The 22,149-nt window shown below is 34.2% G+C and overlaps 1 protein-coding gene across 1 annotated transcript in view; it reads left to right on the forward strand.

The window, feature by feature from the left end:
* Nucleotides 1-22,149, forward strand: part of Ascc3 (activating signal cointegrator 1 complex subunit 3) — a 382,010-nt gene that overhangs the window by 207,848 nt on the left and 152,013 nt on the right. Inside the window, exons 15-18 of the mRNA XM_004648215.3 lie at nucleotides 10,181-10,372; nucleotides 10,686-10,910; nucleotides 16,459-16,578; nucleotides 20,641-20,805. Of these exons, the coding sequence (XP_004648272.1) occupies nucleotides 10,181-10,372; nucleotides 10,686-10,910; nucleotides 16,459-16,578; nucleotides 20,641-20,805 (702 nt within the window). The remainder of the gene's footprint in view (nucleotides 1-10,180; nucleotides 10,373-10,685; nucleotides 10,911-16,458; nucleotides 16,579-20,640; nucleotides 20,806-22,149) is intronic.

Below are 22,149 nucleotides of genomic sequence, written 5' to 3' on the forward strand. Positions count from 1 at the left end.
TATATATATAGATATATATTTAGTAGAAGGTCTACAGGTATAGAATAGACTCAGAGTGATCCTCCTGTGTTCAGCCTCCCAAGTGCTGGGATTGGAAGCACGCACTACCACACCCAGTCTCAATCAGTGTATCAGTGTACCCAGAGGTTGGGCTGGTACAGCATGCTGGGACTGAACACCAGTCCTTGCTTCTGCCTAAGAGGTTGCTTTAATCCACTGAGTTATCTGACTGGCCCTTTTAAATACTTTAAACATTAAAATAAAATTAGAAGGTTCATGTCTCTTTGTTAATAGGAACATGGTTAATTCCCTACTGTACCACAGTTGTACTTTACCTTTAAGTGTTTAATGTAACCGTCTCTATTCGCAACTCACCAAGTGAAATGCAGTTCTTTAAAAGCTCGCGAGATACCTGACTCCTTCTCCTCTAGTCTTCCTCCAAACCTGCTCATTTTCTTCCTCACCCTCCCTACCAATGCCCTGTGTGTAAATCGACATAATAACATTTTCCATGCCTTAGCCATAACACATAATGAATCTTTTCTCTCTGTAATTAGGACTTCTCTTACTATTCCTATTAATATTAGAGTTACTCTCAAGTAAAAAACCACCTACATTTCCAAATTTGTCATTGAAATGAGACCATATGGAAAGGAACGTGCCCAAAGAGTAGCTTAAGCTATAGATGGAGTTAGGGTCCCCTTAGGCACCAGAGGGTCTCAAGAATTCCCAGAGCTAGAGTGCACATTAATGAAAAGTTGGAAAAGCTCTTATTGTGACTTTACCTCTAGAAGCTTTATAGCCTTAGACACCTAAAAATTTCTAAGACTTATTTCTTCTATGAAATGGAATGTAATATATATTTTATATATAGTAATATATATTTTAGTAGTTTTCTATGAAAAAAATGGAATAATATATGAAATTATTTTAGAAATTGGTCAGATTATATCATATCATAGAAACTAATGTTCAAAAGTATATATAGATAACTAAATTTTAAAATGATGAAAGGATAATAGACAATGCAAGTGCTATTTCCTTAATTACCCTTCACATTATTTATTTTTCCATCTCATACAGAGATAATACCTCAGTGGTTCTGTATTTGTGCATACCTCATGCCTCACAGAATAGTAGGTCATCTTTATAGAAGGAATGAAGATATTTTCATTATTGATTCATGGTATTCAGTTATAATTTTTCACTTAAAGTGAAATTAATATAATTAGAATCTTTACGATTCATTTTGCATCAAGTTGTCAGATCTTTTTTACCCTAAAGTTAGAGGTAGATTTCATAATATTCTTTAAGCATTTTAGCATTAGATATACTATTCCCTTCCACTCTTGTACAGAATTTCTCTGATTTATAGACATGAATGTTGATTCAATTTTTTTTAACCTATATTAGAGATGTTGAACTTTTCTCTTAGGTATAAATGATCTGTTATACAGTGAACCTAGCAAATAGGTATTAAATAAATTAGAACAATATGTACTCAGGGTACTTTATAAAGTATAATTTTACAACTTTCATTATAGAGATCTATCAATAACTATCCTCCATTTGATAGCTGCAACTTAGCCCGTGCCTAAATTGATGGGACCTACAATTTCTGTTACACATTAACCTCACCTGAGACATGGAACACGTTCTACAAATGATTACTTGTAGCTTTGGAAAAAAGAATAGTTTAAAGAATGATGGACTGATACTTAATGGACCTGCAAAAAATAATAATTTATTGGTTTAAGCGGCAGTAAGTAATGTATTACAAATATCAGAACCACCTATAATAGACAAATATTTATACGTGCATTTGTTAAATTTAATAATTAAACATGCATTTTCTAATAAACAAGTGAAGAAAAACTAAAGTGGGTAAACAAATTCTAGATGAGAAAAATTTTCTAGATGAAATTAAGTTAACAGATGAAGTATGTTTTTGTATATTTGTTTGTTGATTTTTAAAGACAAAGTTTTGATATGCAGTTGAGGCTGACCTTGTAGCACAGGCTGACCTCAAGCTTGTCGTGATCCTCTTGCCTCAACCTGCTGAGTTTTGGGATTATAGGTGTACACCACCGTGCTCAGCTCAGATTACACAATTTTAAGCCCAATCATCAGAAGCTGCATGTGACACCTGGGGATATAGTCAAGTGGCAAAGCATTTACGTAGGTGTATAAGGCCATGGTTTTAATCCTCAGCACTAGAAAAGAAAGAAGAAAAACTAAACATGATAGTGTCCAGCTGTCTCTGAAGATGACTTGAGGGTTTGGCATATTCCTAGATTTACCCTGACATTATTATTTTAATACCAGATGTTTATTTATTTTCCAGTCCCTTTATGCTGTGCATCCCAAACCTGGGAATCTTTTCTAAGGAAAAACTAAATGAAAAATGTTAATCTCCACCAAGATTTTTTCAGCACATTACTTATAATGAAAAAAATAATAGAAACTTTCACATACACAACAGTAGCAAATTTTCAAATGTGGGCAACAGTTCAGTTGAATAAATTCTTCATTGACAGTCATTTAAAACTACAAAACAAAACATTCAATGCCAGTTTTAATTCAGTTAATATCAAGTGCTCTGTAGATTATGAGTGATTAAACAAGGCAAAGCTTTCGTCTTCAAGACAGTTCCACAGATGATATAGAAATAAATGAATAAGTGTATGCATGTGTGCAGAGCGAAATGTAGTAAATGACAGTACAAACGAGCAAATCGATAAAAATGCAAAAAAGAAGCAGATTAATTTAAGTGAGTCAGGGCTGGGGAGATGGTTCAGTAGAATGCACAAGGGCTTGAGTTCAATCCTGGGTTCCGAAAAAACAAAACAAAAATTAAGAGAGTCATCAGATTTTACTGAGCATCCATAATAAGAATAAAGGCATTCTAAGAGATAAACCATGAGAAAAGGAAAATTGAATATTTTGAAGAATTAGTGTTCTTTTTTCAATAGAAGGTAAAGTGCTTGAACAGCTAGGTGTGTAGTCGCCCCTAACTCCCTCAAATATAGATGGTAAGCCTGAGTAAATTCTATATTCAGGCTTAAAGCTTTTGAAGATTGCTGAAGAGCCCAGTTATGTGAAAGCAGGTCTCAGTTTTCTCTAGGTAGAAGAAATTCCAGTGCCCCTAGGGTTAAAGTCAGTGTAGTGTAACGATGTTCACTTTGAATGTATGAGAGTCTTGCATAAGGAACATTGGGATTTTATCCTTATTTCTTTATTACTTTCAAGTAAATTTTTATTGTTGCAATTTCTGTTCCTGCACTTTAAAATGTATTTTAGAAGCATAGGATAAGTTTGTTTTGATAAATTTATACATCTTGTTTTGGAAGATCATGCTAATTGTATTATTGTTCCATTTTGTTTGAAAATGCCTGAGTAAGGGACACAGTCTAAAAGACATGCAGATTTAAGACTAAATCCCTGGGGATATAGAGATTTATGATTTAAAATTTTTAGCTGATTATTAAAGCATGTATTTTTGTGTGTGTACTAGCAGTACAACAATAATCATTTTGTTTGTACTTGCTTTAAGAATGTATGCCATCAACTTGAATCCCAAGAAAGCGTGTATTACCAAATCCTCCCATTCTCCTGTGCTATATATCCTGGTTGGCCAAATATAGTTTGAGTTTTTATCTTTTTTTGTTAGCCCACTTATTATTAGTTATAATGATAAAATTTAAAGACCAAAATCACATTTCACCATATGATTTTTAAAATTTCAGTATTTAAAGATAGCCACATGAGTAAAAAATTTCATTTGTAGAAGAGATTGACCTTTTGCTAACCGAAGTGCTCTCTCTAGAACGCTAACTTGTTTTTATATAACTGTTCTGTCATCATACAGCATACAAGACCATCATTCAAGAGATATAAGAGAATATACTACTTCCTTTATCCTAATGTGACTAATTAGCTCAGCCAGATGGACATCTGGGAATTGGTTAGGGGGATTAGGTTAGTTTCTGTCATTAGGATTGACTGTATTCATAAGAGCCTCAAACTGTTTTTGATAATGGTCACTTATAAAATATTTACTGAGTAAAAGCTAGCTAGCAGACTAATAGGTATCAAGACATATAGGGCATGGGTGGCTCTGCTGACATCCTGTTATAGTGGGTGGAGGGAGACAGGCATTGTACCAATCAGAATTCAGCAAAGGAAGCAGAAGCCCTTCTAGGATATGGCTTAAATACAACAAAGAATTTTGGGAAAGAGATAGATTCTTATCAAAAGTTTGATAAGGTTGGAGTTATCACTAAAACTTGAATTTAATAGTGATGAGCAGTTTAAAATTCACAGCTGTCACTAGAAATATCTTCCAACATTCACAAACATACTTGACAGACATTTTGAATATGTAGTACATCTACTATAACTTTCAACCCTCTTGTTTGTGAGATCTTGCTTGCCAGTAAATGACAGAAGCAAGAAGAAAGTTATCTTTTGACTGTTATCAACCAAATGCATACTTTCAATTAGTAGAATAAGTCTTTGCATCTGGTACCCTGACAAGACATCTGAAAAATAGAGTTTTTTACCTTCCAGTTCATCCAAAGACTCAGAAGGAAGTGAGAGTAGACTTTTTTAAGAGAACAAAAAATAGTACAAAGAAAGAAAGAAAATGTTATAGAATTTTGCTAAACAAGATGATAGGAATCCAACAATGTTTTTATTGCATATTATTGTCTTCAAATTAGTTGTTCAGATTACCAGATATAAGCATACAAAACTGATCCAAAAATTGGTCCAAAAAAATTTTTTTTTTTTTGGCAGAACTGGGGATTGAACTCAGATCCTTGCGTTTGCCAGTCAAGCGCTTATTCTGAGCCATCTCCCCGGCCCCTGGTCAAAAAATTAAAAAGAAAAAAAATTCAGTATTACCTGTTCCTTTCAATAGACCAGTAGAAATCAGAAGTACAATTTTCCAAGTTATCTTGTATATATACATATTTTTCTTCTCTTTTTCTTTTCTCCTTTCCCTTATCGCAGTTGTTCCTTCCCTTTAGACAGTTTGTTTCCCTTTCACAGTATCTATTGTAACTTTCAGATTTTATTTAATCTTTCAGGTTCTTATGCTAGGGAGAAAATACAATGTTTACACATGTGGGTCTGATTTATTTCACTTACAAGTATGGTCTCTAGTTGCATCCATTTACCTATAAAGCTTCAAGTTAATATTTCTTTATAGCTGAGTAATACTCCATTATGTAAAAATATAACACCTTTTTTTATCCATTCCTCAGTTGATGGGCATTTGTATTGTTTCCAAGATTTAGCTCTGACAAATTGAACTGCTATAGACATGAGTGCATATATACCACTGTAGTGTGATGTTTTCAGTTCTTCTGGAAAAATACCCAGGAGGAGAATAGCTAGGTTGAATGGGACCTCCAATCCTAGTGTTTTGAGGAATCTCCACATTGTTTTCCACAGTGGTTGTGCCAGACTGCACTCCCACCAACAGTCAAGAAGGATTTCTTTTTCCTCACAACCCCTTCAGGATTTGTTATTGGTTGACTTCTTGATGACAGCCATTTTTTCTGGACTGAACTGGAATCTCAGTGTTGTTTTAATTTGTATTTCTCTAACAAACAATGATTTTGAGCATGTTTTTCATATATTTATTTTCCATTTATGTTTCATCTGAGCAGTGTGTTCATCTCACATGACCACGTTTTGGTTGGATACTTGAATTTTGAGGGCCTGATTTGTTTTAATTCCTTATGTAGATTTTGTGTGCTGATAAATTTTCAAATGGAAATATTTTTAGGGTGAAAAGTAGGTTCCCTTTCACCCTTATGGACATATTTTCTGGAAGAACAAGATTATCTGACTTAATAATGAATTGTATTTACAATAAATAATAAAGAGAAATGCAGTGCTAAAAAAGTAAATTTGGTTGCTTAATGTGAGGGTTTTAGAAGATGATATTTATTCACCAACAAAGTGATATTTAAGCTCAAATCTGAAGGTTAGTGAGAGCAAATAAGTCAGACAAGTGTTTGTGAAAAAGGTCTTCATGTCAGAAAAACAATAGCACATTGAAAGAAATTGGGAAAATAAAAAGGATAAATTGTAGAGAATGATTGAGACTAGCACTCAGCCACTGTGGCATGAGCCTAATGTTGTAGGCAACAGGTAGATCATGAGGACCTTATATATAGGTTATAAATTTCATATTTTACTTTCAAATCACATAAGTAATAATTAGAGGACTTAGAGAAAGGCAGTACATGTTCAGCATTTATAACTTTAAAATCAGTATACAGGCAGAAGAAATAGACTAGTTATTGTTGGGAAATATTTGGAAAATAATGCTTGGTGGGTTGATGTGATATGGAGGATTGAGGAAGAGAATCTGAGCTTTCGACTCCTTCGAAGGTGCCTGGCTTATATGCAAGTGGGTGTTTGGGTTATGAAAGAAAAATAACAATAGAGAGGCACTAGTTTTGATGGAAAGTATATAGGTCATGAATTTCATTTGGTCATACGTTAACGAAGTATTTGTATATTATTCCATCTGCAAATCATCCGGTGCTCAGATTTTGCCTTATTTTTATTTCCAGGAGTTAGCATATAGTTGCTACCTGTTTCTTATTTAAGTGACCTTGTCTTTGATTCTTTATAGTACATTTTTTCTTAGTTAATACACATTTATACGTTTGTTAGGAGACACCATTTATGAATGTAAATAACTTAATACAATAATGAATTTGGGATTGTTTGGCATAAGATCTATTAAGTCAAATTTTACAAATGAAGAAAATATTACTGTAAGTCTGAAGGATTTATATACTTTTGATTAAATTTATGTAACATTTTTGAAGTGACAATACAGCGATGAAGACCCAACAGTAGTTGCCAGGGTTTATCAGTAGAGAACCTTTAGCTATAAAGAAATAGCACAAGGGAGTGTAAATGAACAAAAAATATTTGTAAAGGAACTGATTTGTACTTTAATAATTGGTAGTAATTGTACCAATTAATATATATGTTAAAATATATAGAACTGTACACCAAAAGTGAGAAAATGGGCAATTTTATTCTGTCATAATGATTAACATAAGATTTTTTTTTTTGAAGTGTATATCCCTTGGACTCATCCCTAAAGATTCCAGTTTATTTATACTGTGAAGTAGATGAGTCCACATCCTTGAACATTAAGATTTGAAGACAGTGAAGAATAAACAACCCAGATGTATTTTAAAATTATTGCCACATCAAGTCTCTTTTGAACCAATTGAAAAACAGTGCATAGTATTAGAACAGAGATAAAAGACATGACTTTTTTTTTTTCTTGATATCAAGAGTGACAAATCCAGTTGGTGGCCATTGCAGTTGATTCAGTGTGGAATTCACCTGTCAGAGGAGAAGTTCCTGTGCTATATACCTACACCAGATTTACTTGATGCCTTCTGGGATAATTCTTCTATAGTTACATGCTTTCTGTGTTTTCTTCCTGTGTTATTGGTGCCCCAGCATGGTTAGCCAAATCCTGCGTCAGCTGGGGTTTGTACAAGGCATCTACATGTGTAACAAGCACATCAGGCTTTTCCATTGCCCAAGGTCTACAGAGAGCCAGGTTCATCTGAAGCAACAGCGATGTGGCCATATAAATTGTACAGAATATCTCCAGATAACAGTTTTAATTTCCTGTTTGTTCTGAATGTCTGCTCTTAAATAGGGGAGAAGAAGTGGAATAGGTGAAGTGTCTTGTTTCTGTACCCCTCGCCTCTGGAGGATCTCTTTTATATCTAAATAAATTCTGTGTAACAGTGTTTGTCTCAGTCTTTCCATATTTATAAGAGCTGCTTTAAAAAAGTTAATAGTATCTCATGTCTAAAAAGATAACCATATGATTCCAGTGTAATCACAAAGAATATTATATTACTTTTACGAGATGACTGTACTGCACAAGAAGAAATATGAATATATCCTCCATGAAACTGGAGGAAAGATAATCTTGTTAAGTAAACATACCTGTATTTTGCTTTAGACGCAGAGATTCAAAAATGAGTAACTTGTTATTTACTTGGCTTGCCACTAGGTGGTGCGGTTTGCTAATAAATGACTTTCAGTTTTACAATTGAAACTGATTTCATGGAATTCAATTTTCAGTTAATTATTATTGACTTAGCATTTCAAAATTGTAAATGACCTTAGAGGTCATCAATGTGCCAAAGTCTGGAGTAGAATTCCAGTCTCCTGAAATCCTCTGCCAGTGTTACTTTCAACCAAGGGGATGAAATGTTGAAAAACAAGCTCTAAATTGTCAGTAGTGAGATTTTTTTTTACAATGAGAAATAGTCAATGATAGTATGACAGAAGTTTTGGCCTTATGAACACCTTAAAACATTAGTCTAAGGTCTTTAATTTTGTAAAAATAGTTTTCCTTATTTAATAGTATTATACTATGGTACTAATACAGATTACTAATAAATGGACTAAGTCCTGCACTTCAGATCCACCCAGGCATAGAGCTGGAAAGATAACGCAGTGGACTAAGAGCCTGCTTAGACAAGCATAGGGACCAGGGTTCGATCCCTGGTACTGCATGCTGCACTGCCCTGGCCCTGCCACCAGGTGCACTGAAACTGCCATCGAGATTGGGTGTGGTGATGCACACCTGTAATCCCAGTGCTGTGGAGACTGGAAACAGGAGGATCACTATGAGTCTGAGCTGCATAGCGGGACCCTGTACCAAATACATAAATGTAAAAAAAAAAGAAAACAGGCTCTACCCAGGCAAGAATAAACACTGTGAGTAAAGTCAGTGCATTCAGGTTAGTTACAAATTTAGGAGCTGGAACGACAAGTTAATGCTTTACCATCATAGAGCCCCATGAGCATAACTGTATGTGACAGTGGTAGGTCATAGACTGAGAACAGTGAAGAACACTGTCAGGACCCATGGAGCATCTTGGAATGGGGGCAGTCATGCAGACGTGGGGCTGGAATGGAAAGCATTCATTTGTTCGTTTGTTCATTTGTTTGAGACATAGTCTCTCTGTGTAGTCTGTGCTGGTTTTCAACTCAATATAGAGCCTAAGCTGGCCTCAAACTCATAGAAGTGCCTCTGGCTCAGCCTCCAGAGTGCTACGATTATAGGGGTCTGCCACCACACCTGGCTAGAAAGTGTAGAACCCTGAAGTCCGTTAAGGATTTTTAAGAAAATAGACTTGAACCATAAGCTGCCACTATGGCTGGTATAAATGAGGTTAGGGAATGAGATTGATGTTTGTTATTTTTAGTATTTTGTAAGCCTTGCATTATAAGAACTCTTGCCAGGCTTGGAACATAGCTCACCAGCTTAAGCACCTGCCTGGCAAGTGCAAGGTCCTGAGTTCAGTCCCTGGTTTAAAAAAGAAAACAACTTTTTGCCTTTACTTTTAAGGAATTGGAGTATAAAAAATAAAAAAATAAAAAAATAAAAAAACCCGAATTGGAGTAAAGACTTAAACTTAGTTGCTGCAGAGTATCTTTGGAAGGATATGAAACAGCTAATGTAAGTAGGGACAAAGGATAAAAAAAAACTTGCTTTTTACTTCATTCCTTTTGAATTTTGTTTCATGTTCCAGTATTACCTTATTTTAAGAGAGATAATGGGAAATTAAAAGATTTTTCTTAAATCATTATATAGTAAAAGGTAGTGTCTCAGTTACTTTTGATTTGTTGCTGGAACAAAATACCCAACACCCAAAATTAAGGAAGAAAAGATTTATTTAGTTCACAGCTTGTGGAAGTTTCAGGCCATACTCAGCTGGCTCCAAGGCAGAGTGGCACATGGTAGAGGGCAGCACTTCTTGGCTGCAGAAAACAGTAAAACAGCAAGAGCAGAATTGGAGGAACAGCAGTGGCAGAAGCAGATGCAAGCCTCTCTCCCTTCCTCATTGCATTCAGGCTGTCTGTGGGTATAGCAGTCATCCATAATCCCAGCTTTGGATCATGAGCTAATCACAAACTCTAGGAGCCTGCCCCATGACTGTGCGAGGCTTTAGGGGAACAATTAGACACAAACTGTAGCAGGTAGTTACAATGTACAATACTTAAAAAATTTTGTATTTTCTTTGATAAACTCATTGAACAAATACCATAAATACCAGTTGCTTTTCATGTTAAGTAATTCTGTTTTATACTTTGTTGATGTCTCCTGTAGGTTCAAAAATCAAGAAATAAGCAAGTTCGTGAATTATTCCCAGATGGCTTTAGCATTCATCATGCAGGAATGCTTCGGCAGGACAGAAATTTGGTTGAAAATTTGTTTTCCAATGGACACATCAAAGTGCTGGTCTGCACAGCAACTTTAGCCTGGGGTGTCAATCTTCCTGCTCATGCTGTTATTATTAAGGTAGGAGCTTACCTTCCTTTGCACATGGATTTGTGTGTATCTTAAAATAAACCTTTGGATTGATTTATTTACGAAAATATTGTGATTTGTGTGTTTCATTGACTTTGAATATTATTTATATAAGGTCAGAATTATTTTCTTCAATAAGAATCTAGTTTATCTTGTGAAAATTTAACTCTATCACAGATGATGAAGGGATTAGTTAAAGTACACTTTTGAGAGCTTGCCATATTTGCCCAATTTCAGTATTCAGCTCTCCAGGATTATATTTCTGTGTGTTTATGTAAATTTTTATTAACTTTTTCTCATCTAGGGAACACAAATATATGCTGCAAAAAGAGGCTCCTTTGTTGACCTTGGAATTTTAGATGTCATGCAGATATTTGGCCGAGCCGGACGACCACAATTTGACAAGTTTGGGGAAGGAATCATTATAACAACACATGATAAACTGAGTCATTACCTCACCTTGCTTACTCAGCAAAACCCAATTGAGAGTCAGTTTCTGGAAAGCCTTGCAGATAACCTAAATGCAGAGGTAAGATCTGTGGAGTAAAAGCTTGAAATGGTTATTAGCTTCCAGAATATACTGAAATAAGGGTTGAGTTAGTTGCTGTTATGTAGGATTTATGAATATAGCTTGCTTATGCCATAGAGTTGACAGGCTACATGGCAATATTGTTGATGTATTTACAGAAGTGCAGTATAGATAACAAGACTGACCATGCTTTGTAAATGACTACTTCCCATCTACAAAGTTTAGTTGTTAAAGACTAAAACATCAACCCAAAATTATATAAACCAGGGAAACTGAAATAGTAACAACTGTTTTTATTTCACATTGATTTAGAGCTCTTAATGTTTTCAATAAAGTTTCTATACAGTACAAAGCTCCTATATTATGTTATTAACTATTACATAAGTTGTGATTGTTTAGACTGAGCTGGAGTATGATAACTTATTTTGTGTATCTGTATGTTTATGAGTTTACAGACCTCGGAAGTGTAAGTATTAATTTAATAAGCAAAGAAAATAATAATTCTTACAATTAGAGTATATATGTCAGACATGCAAAGGTAGTTTTACTTATTCATCATTTTCATATTTTTAATTACAGAAAGGCCCTGACTTGCACACATTTGTGTTTGGAACTTTTGCAGATAGTAACAGACCTCGCACTGCAAACATTCATAGATTCAAACACGTTTCTAAAATATTTCACGTATCTGCTGGACATTCACAGTTGTGCTGCTGAGTGTTTACTGTGTGCTCAATCAGAGCCTAGGATCTCCAGACACAAAAGGAAAAGCAGACATAATGTGCAGGGGACTTCTAGGAAGTGCAGAGCAACTTACCTTGTATGTTGATGTCAGAGATGTATGACTCTCACTTTGTTGGATGTAAGGAATCTAACTCATGAATGTTCTCCCAAAAGGAATTCATTCATCCTAAGTAGGGGACTTACTCTATTGCTCTGATAGTATACTCTCCTATTTAGCTATCCTTTCTTTTAAATTTGATTATAATATTTTTTAAAATTTATTTATTTTGTATTTTAGAAAGGGTCTACAAGGTCTCACTACGTAGATTGGACTCATAGTGATTTGCCTGTGTTCAGCCTTCCAAGAGCTGGGATTACAGACACGTGCCACCATGCCCTGTCTCAGCATACCCTGGGGCTGGGGCCAGGACAGCAAGCCAGGAATCGAACCTCTGACTCCTGTGTCTACCTAAGCAGGCACTTTAATCCACTAAGCTATTTGAGTGGGCCTGATTGTAATAATTTTTGAAAGTAGATAGGATATAAATATGAAATAAAGGATTCATATACAGTCAAATAGTACTTATGGTTTGCTAGCCCTGTTAGCATAAATAGATTTTGCTTATATTCTATTATTTATGAATCTGCTTAAAAATGAAAAACTCAGGCTGGCCAGATAGCTCAGCAGATAAAAGCACCTGCTTATACAGACACAGGGATGGAAGTTTGATCTTTGGTGTGCCTTGCCTCCAGGGCACACTAAGACAGAGATTGAGACTGGGTGTGGTGGCATGTGCCTATAATCCCAGTACTTGGGAGGCTAAAAACAGGAGGATCACTACAAGTCCAATCTGTGTAATGAGACCTTGTAGACCCTGTACTAAATACATTAAAAAATTTTTTAAAAATGAAAAACTCACTATGCAATTTACTCTGTTAAGAAGCGTAAAGCCCAAGAAGAGAGGAACAAATATGAAAATGTCAAATAATGTTAAGTAGATCAAGTTCTGTAGAAGCATTCAACAGAAAAAGAAAATACATTTTACTCCATGATATCAGGAAACATATTTTGCATGAAGGTAGTAAAACTTTTGGAAGCATAGGTAAGCTTTGAAAGATAATTTTTGAGGGCTAGGGAGATAGCTCAACAGCTTAAGTGCCTACCTGGCAAGCACAAGGTCCTGAGTTCAATCCCCAGTACCGAAAAAGAAAAAAGAAAGATAATGTTTGGAAGTTGAAAGAAGTTATGAAAGTCACTGGCTTCTAAGTACAAAATCACAGGACAATAAAAATGATTTGAAATAAATTTTGACTCCAAAGAATATTATTATTGCTCCGTTTCAGTCATTGTTGTCTATTATGATTGAGTGGCTTAAATAATTATGTTTTGGGGACTCTTACAGTTAAAAGCAAGTCTCTTTTTGTATAGTGTTTCTTTTTAAAGCATGTCAGGAAAACTAATTCTTGTAAATCTAATGTCCTTAAAAGCTTTTTGTCAGTGCTGAAGTGAACCCAAGAGGGTAATGTTGTAATGCAGAATATATAAAAAGTAAAAAAGCTGTTCTTATTCTGAAGGAACTCTTAGGGAAAATAAAACAGCATCAGTGAAAACATTTGATAAAGCCTTGAGAAGAAAAATAAATGATGACCCATAAGTTCATATCATATGCATAAAGTACTTAATTAGATATATAATTCTGAGAAACGTCAAATAACTATAAGCCTAATTTAATTTAGTGATATAAAGGGCATTTAAATAATGAAACATACATCTTAAACTTTTTTGCTAATGTAGTGAAGTACACCCATTGCTAAACTTCTTCATCTCTTGGTCTCCTGGCATAGCTCCCTATTAAAGTAAGTTTTCCTATTAATGAAACAGACTCCCTGAAATTACAGTTGAATGTGAAATTAAATATAGTAATTGATAGAAGTCAACTGTGAAATTAGTTTATTCTGTGAACTTGTACTGTGTTCTTAGGGTTACAGAGTTTTAAGTCAGAAGACTCCCAAAATCTTTACAACACTGTATAACAGCAGTAATGTTAAGTTAGGAATATTACTTGTATTAATTCTTTTGACTTTATGAATAAAAATTTTATCATTAATTTAAAAGTGGGGAGAAATTATATTAATCATAATTTTAATGCAGTATTTTATAAAGCACATTGCTCAATGATCCCAGTGGGCCGACTCCATAATCCTAATACTGAAATATTATAAATCCCTTTCCTATATAAAGCATCTCAGTTTTGTAATGAGAGGATAGTGAGACATTTGAGGCTTATTAAAATCTATTGATCAAGTGCAGGTGGTTCTGTACTCTGTTTCATTCTCCTTTGGTCCATTCTGTATGACTACATTAATTTTTTTATATCCTAACATACATTCTTTTTCACCGAGTTCCCATAAGCTATTTGTTATACAAATACTTGTTCTTAGATGTAAAGCTTCTAGCATCTGACCATCATTGCCAATTCTGTCTCTGGTCTTCTGTCCGAGAAAGTTGTTATTCTGTTCATCTTACCTGTCACATCCTATTTGTTGTAGAAATGTCATAAATTCCTCTTGCCAAGTTTGTGTGTAGTGAATGATCATGTTACTTTTTCTGATAATTTCTTGCTATTCAGCCCCATTTATTCCTGCCAGCTTTGAAATTTTAGTTGAATGAACAAAAGTAACATTTTATGTATATACATACTTAAGTATGTAATTTATATACATATACATATACATATACATTTGTCTGTTGTACGTGCTCATAATTATATTTGCTTGCTTGTATGATTTCAGTTTGTGAAAGCACATATAAGTGAAAAGATAGCTATAAAGACTGAAGTGTAAAATACATTAGATATGAAATCATATATACTTGAGTCTCGTTTCTGTATTACCAAGTTGGAATAGATTTATCTTCCTAATGGAACATAAATCTCTATTACACTATACGCTAGTGCCATTTTTGTATTTCACGTGTCATATATTTTCTTTAAAACCCTCTTGAGGAGGTGCTATATTGGTCGGTTAGACACTGTGAATGTTGGGTTGATATGGCAATCACAATTACATATGTACCCCCTTCATAATGAGGGAGTTTCTTGAAGCCGGGGACCATTAGCTGTTTTGTTACCTGGCCTATGGATTTAGAAAGTGTACAGGCTTGTTAATGATTCACTATATGATTATAGAGAAAAATGAACAAATTTCAAAGAGATACCAGGAAAAAGGTGTTTTTTGAAAGACCCCTGTGTTAAGTAGCCTCTAGGTGACAGCAAATTATTACTAGAAAGTTTTTATTTTCGTCACTAGGTGGCATTCAAGGATTAATCTCAAAATAAGATGTACAATCATAAATTTACATTTATTTTCCTAGAGACTCGCTTTACTTTTGGCAAATGATTAGAAGACTTGGATTACTTGATTCAATGTTAGTTATCTACTTCCATCTTTAATCTTATTAGTAGCAAAGAGTAATTATTAATGTTACTTTACTAGGTCTGGTTTTTAAAATTATACAAAGCTTACTTTGTCTTTTTCTACAATTTTATAAAAATTTTTATAATTAGGGGCCTATCTGAAATAGCTCAGCAGACTAAAGTGCCTGCTTAGGCAGGCTTAGGCAAGCAAAAAGACCACGGTTCCATCCCCATCACCACATGCTACACCAGCCCCGCCCCCAGGTGCACTGAGTGGGCCATGGAGTCTAGGCATGGTGGCGCACACCTGTAATCACTGCGCCAGAGAGGCCGAAAACAGGAGGATCACTATGAGTTTGAACTGCACAGTGAGACCCTGTAACAACCAAATACATTTTTTAAAAAAATTATACTTAGAAGTTATATAGTATTTTAAAATAATATCAGCTAGGTGTGGTGGCACACACCTGTAATCCCAGCACTTGTCAGGCTGAGAGAGGAAGGTCATCGCAAGTTGGAGACCAGCCTGGGCTACAATATGAGTTCAAGACCAGCTTGAACTTCATAGCAAGACTATGTTTCAAAAATACAAAAAATAATATCAGGTTAAAAGGGAACATAAGTAATGTAAGATTATAAGGGACCATCATATGAATAAACACAATTTTGACTGTCAGTTAAACTGGAAAACAAATATAGTAAAGGCTTAAATTTTAGTCATGTCATCAAAGTAGATCTACTTACCTAAAACTAGAAAATGTTTGACTGTCCTATTGGTAAAGCCTTAGAAATTGTTACATAACTCACTACTAAATTTTACTTCCTGCTACTGTACTAGTGAAAAGCCTTATAACTCACATTTTAGAAGATGTGTGTATTTACATATATTGTGGATAACTCAGTCACTTTTTTAAAAAGCAGTTGACAAAAGTAGTTGAAATCTAAAAGCCAGAATCAACTTTGTCTCAGTACATTTATTTTTAAATTTATTTCACAGTATAATCACTTAAAATTAAAGTAAAATGAAATGGGTAGCAAATAAAAAAAAAAAAGGTTCTCAGCCTTTTAGCTAAAATCAAGTGTGAATTAAAAAAAAAAAGAAAAAAAAAACAGCAACTGCCAAAAATGCCCTTAATACTTTGCTGAGTTCAACTCTATATAGGGAAAATTAATCAAATGCTACAATATTGAGTAAGTTCAATTTTGGAAGATTTCTAATTTACTACTACCAATTTAATGAAGCAGGACTGAGTTTTAATTTATTGGAGGAGTTTGTGCTTTCCATCTTTTAAATGCAGCACAATGATTAATTGCAAAAACATAGCGCCTGACAGAATGGTCTTTGCTGTAATGTTTATGCTTGACCTAAATACATTACTTTAATTTCTGTTATATTTTTTTATTTGCAGATTGCTTTGGGAACAGTCACTAATGTGGAAGAAGCAGTGAAGTGGATAAGTTACACTTATCTTTATGTACGGATGAGAGCAAATCCATTAGTCTATGGCATCAGTCACAAAGCTTATCAGGTAAAAAACTCATTTATGTTTTAAAAAAACTGCAACCTTTTTTTGAGTTCAGTAATACTTTCATGATATGAGGATAAATATTTGCTAGACTTGCTTCATCTGAAACAGGACATATGAGAAAAATAAAGAGATTTGATCTGCTTTAGAAAACACTAATGAAAATTAACTTTGCCTGCTGTGATATTATTGTCAATATATTTTTCATATATTTCCATTGATTATATTATTCACTAATTTTTTTAAAACTACAATAAATTTAGTTTTGAAATAAATAAGGTCTGCACTTTCCTGGCAAGCACAGGTTTTTGAGTTCAGTCCCTGGTACTGCAAAAGAAAAAAGAAGCCCTGAAAAAGCAATAGACTATTTTTAATGAAAAGCTGCAGAATATGCTCTGTTCTTATCAAATCTTTTCTATATTTCTTCTAAAATGAAAAGATGGTAGTGAGTTACTGCAGTAACAGTGTGGAGGCAGGGGATAAGTTTCATGATTCAGTGTGTATGTATTGATTGAGAATTAATTACATGTGATAGGTTTTCCTATGAACTTTATAATTGTGTGGTCCATGTGGCTTACAGATTCTCTAAGATCATGTGTTTTCTTTGAATTCTGCTTTATACTCTAAATGCTTTCTAATTGCAGATAAAATCTAGTTGTGGTCTAATGAAAACATCTCATCATTAACATATGCATATTCAGTTGTCAAAATCGTTAAATTTAAATTAAAATTCATGCTGAAGTGCATTGATGGTATTTGGTTTGGTTTGTTTTTTGTTTTGAGACAGGGTCTTGCTAAGCTGAACTGGCTCACTTGAATTTACCATCCTCCGAGCATGCTAGAATTATAGGTGTGCACTACCATGCCAGACTCCATGCTTCTGATTTTTAACATTGTCTTTAGCTACCATGAACAACTAAGTAAACACAAATGATAATGGTATAAACTCTTTAGATTTGTAAAGCGTTTTGATATTCTCCCCAGTTCCCAGTAAGCACTGGATTTTGCCTTATTTCTCATGACCCCAGAGTACTCTTCACAACTTGGCCTGTGTACACATATGCATGTGTGCATGTACACCATAGAAACAAGAATGTTCGTTGTTAACATTTTGTGTTAAATACCATAATTTCACTTAAAAAAACTAATAAATGGTTTTACTGTACAGAAATTCATTTTATCTTTGCATTTATTTTTATGATAGTCAAAATGGATTTACTATCAGCAATTATGAAAACTGCTAGAACAGAACTATATCTTTAAAAGGATAGTTGAATATTTATTTTTACATGTCTTAACTTTAGGGAAACCATTCTTGCCATTTTTTTTGTTGGTTTTTTAAAAATATTTTTATTGAGAAACAAATAGCAATGAGACAGTTTCACAACCGATTACTAGTACATTGTCAACAGTTAATAGATTGCATATTGTCTTAAATTGTACAAGATGAAGACCTGATATCCTGTCTCAGACACTATTAGAACAAACCTCTCTATTAATTGAATTAAGAGAATGGAGCTGTATATCTATCCTGACTATTTGAAGTATACAGATACAAAATGGTCATTCATTTGTATCCCCCTTTTTTGTTTAGTTTTTGTTAGAGAAGGGTATCCCATTATCATTTAAATACTGTAGGTGCATGAATTCAATGAAATATCCCAATATAGTTCAATAATTCATAAGTAGTGGGTTTTCTATTCAGACCTTGTAACATTTTTTTTTTCAAATCAAATTGGTAGAACAGTTTCAATAATTAACACATTGCATACATTCTTCCTAGTGGTTAATTGCTATACAAGATGCAGACATGATATCCTATTTACAAACACCATTAGAACAAATCACTGTATTCATTAAGAGAATGTAACTCTTAATATATCTCTCTTATATATCTATCCTAACTACTTTGAACACAGAGATACAAAATAGACATTCATCTGTATACCCTTTTTTTGTTAAGTTCTGTTATTTGAATGTTATAGGTGTGTAAACTCAGCAAAATATTCTTAGAGTCCAGTAGCCCATAATAGTATTGGGTCTTCCGCTTGACTGGCAATGTCAGAAATTGTTAGACTCAGGACATATGAGAACTTGTAACTGTAACGTCATGTAACTCAGTAGTGTCCCAAATTTTCTGATCAAGTTGATTATGGGGCCAAAGAGGAAAGTGATCGATGACATAGAGTGTGCCTAAGGAGACACATTGAGAGAAAACATTCTCTCAGGCTTTCACAGAGAGCACATTGGCCAAGCAATGGCCGTGACTCATCCACATGGGTGACACTGACAAAGGTTCTACAATCTGAGGTACAGGATCTCAGGATAAATCCTGAGGGGATTTCACTGACCTTATCAGACCCAAAAGCTACAACTCTTGTTGCACAGGTCCTGCTTTACCTTGGTCTTAACCATCCAGCAGAAAAGTATGAAAACGAAATATAAGAAGTAAAGCCATGCTGTTATGTTGAGCTGTAGGGTACTCAGGTCAAAAATTTCTGACATTGCCATTCTTGCCATTTTTGCACCAACTAACTAATAGAATCGGAATATGGCTTGATAATTTTCACTTAGTATTTATTTTATTGTGGAAAGGAAAAGATAGTGTTTTTTCCTATATCTGATTCCCAGTCTTTATAAAACCTAAGGACCATATAATAACTTTAGATTCAAGAATATTTGTATCAAAAGAGAATATAACTGATTTTTTTTAAATGTAGAGGGTCTCACTACATAGATCGAACTCGTACTGATAGTCCTGTTTTCAGCCTCCCAAGTGCTGGGATTATAGATGCACACCACCATGCCTAGTCTCAATCTCTGTCTCAGAGCATCCCGGAGGTGTGGCTGCCACAGCACGCAGGGGATCAAACACTGGCTGCTGCACTTTGCCTGAGCAGGCTTTTGTCCGCTGAGCTATCTGGCCGGCCCTATAGCTTATAATTTTAATTAAATTTTGAAGCTTTCTTTATAGAATAAAACTTCTCTAGTTGTCTCTTAATTTTATAAACACACTTTAAAATTTTAATTTAAAAAATGTATTATCCGTCATTCTCACTACTTGGTATATATCTAAAGGAATTGAAATCAGTGTGTAAAAGAGTCATTGTATTCCAGGATTATTGCAACTCTGTTTACAACAGCCAACAAGTAAAAGCAGTCTAAGTAATGTATATCACCTGCTGGACAAAGAAAATATTATATTCATAATAAAATACTGTTCAACCATCAGAAAGAATGGCATTTTATCATTTGTAAAAGGAAGGGTGGAAATTGGAGATTATTTTCATAGTACAGTAAGGCAGGCACAAAAGTGCATGGACCACATCATCTCATATGTGGAATCTGAAAGAACTGATCTCAGAAGTTGATAGCAAGGGCTGGCCAAATAGCTCAGCAGATTAAAGCACCTGCAAGCAGGGATAGGGGCCAGGGGTTCAATCCCCAAGCCTGCCATGCAGGCCTCACCACCAGGGCGCCGCCCTCAGACAGCAATTGAGACTAGGCATGGTGGCACACGTTGTGATCCCAGCACTTGGGAGGCTGTAAACAGGAGAATCACTACCAGTCCAACCTAGTAGTAAGACCCTGAACACCCTGTAGACCCTTCCCTAAAAAAAATACAGAAAAATAAAAGTTGATAGCAGTTTATTTTACTAAAAGCTGGAAAGAGTAAAGGAGAAGGAGAGATAAAACAAAGTGGATTACTGAGTGCTAAATTACAATTAGGAGCCAGTAGTTCTGTTGTACTGTTCCACAATAGTGTGATTATAGGTACAAGTAATGAACTATAAATTTTTTTAAAGAGCTACAAGAAAGGATATAAATTTTTTTACCATAAATATGAAGTAAATATTTGAAGAGACATGGATTCAACATAATATGATGTTAATACGTGTATTGTCACATTACCCCATTACTTTTACCTTTTTATATACTAATTAAAAATTAACTACAAAAATGGTTAAATAAAATGTTAAGAAGTTTTAAATTTGTAAAAATGGCTTTATGTTTCCAAGTGATAACTGTCTATAGAATTCAAGTGTTTGTATTTCTTTTCTGAAGATTGACCCAACACTAAGAAAACATCGAGAACAGTTAGTCATTGAAGTTGGAAGGAAACTTGACAAAGCCCGGATGATTCGTTTTGAAGAGAGAACTGGATATTTTTCCTCAACTGATTTGGGTAGAACGGCCAGCCACTTCTATATTAAATACAACACCATCGAGGTATTATGGAGGAACAAATGCAACTGTGTATTTGTTTTTAGATGCAGATTCTCTTTAGACTTCAAAGTATACGTACTAATAATGCAAAACACAAAAGCAACCAATAGATCAAAATACGTTTAAGGTGTATGAATTTGGCACTATACCTGCAATTAAGTAAGATAAAAATAAGACCTTAAGTAGCAAAGGTCCACATGCCATCTTGCTTAATAAATACATCCCTAAAAATACATACATACATACATCCCTAGTAGTATACCTGAAATGGTTGGAGCATATTTCTGAGTCTAATGAGGTGAATACCTAAGTGCAAAGCTATGACTTAATATTGTTCTTGAATAAAAAGTAGAAAATTAACTATATTATTATTAAGAAATGTGGACTAAAAAAAAAAATCTAATAAAATTTCTGGGTCTACTTTCCTATACTCTATGGGCAATTTACAGAATTTTCAAAGCTAATTTTGACCACACAATTGCATTGTGGCTTCTTTATTTTAGTACAGTCCTTTGTGAAGGTGTCACTTTATTATTTTCATTTTAGAAAGTACATACATGCCTTCTTGTGTGTGTACATATGTCAATGTATAGGAAAATTTAACAGAATATTTAACTTTCTTTGTAAGGCAAAGGCTTAAATTTGAAGTGAAAAAGATAGGTTAAGGTGAATTTTTCTCATTTAATCTATTTATAGTAACATATTTTGAATTTTTCTTATACTCATTTTTACTTTTATACTTTATTTTAGAATGCAAAAATAGAACTCATTGAATGAGATTGCATTAGAAATATGAAAATCTTAGTTTATATGAAACCTAGGTTTTGTACTCTTTTGTTGCGGTTTGTTTGTACTGGTGCTTGCCAGACAGGTGATTATGCTGCTAAGGTATTTCTCTGGCCCATTTATGTACTCTTAACATTTGCTTATACGTAACATTTTCATACGGTTATTTGATCTTCCACTTTCCAAAATGAACTGTGTGTCTCTGTAACATTAAAGACAATGCCCTTTAACAGATACTCCCTCACAGGTGAGATGTGCTGGTTCCCCAGCCCAACTCTTAGCCTTTCACTTCTCTGTCACCTGCTCACATTCACTCACCTCTCCATTATACAACGTTTTAATCTTGTCTGCTTGCTAGTGTATAAACACCAAATTATATCTTAAGTGTAAAGTTCTTTTTCAAAAACTCTAGCCTTGCTTTACTTTTGTCTTAGTCTACCTAGTTTTGACTGATATTTCCCCCTCATCCTAGTTTCCTGACTTTTGGTGAGCTTTCACTGTTAATATTGTGAGAATCTTCCAATTACATATTTTCTCATTTCTTTTTCTCTGAATTTTATG

The sequence above is a fragment of the Octodon degus genome, unplaced genomic scaffold (assembly GCF_000260255.1).
Source record: "Octodon degus isolate 3935 unplaced genomic scaffold, OctDeg1.0 scaffold00362, whole genome shotgun sequence".
NCBI classification, from domain to species: Eukaryota; Metazoa; Chordata; class Mammalia; order Rodentia; family Octodontidae; genus Octodon; species Octodon degus.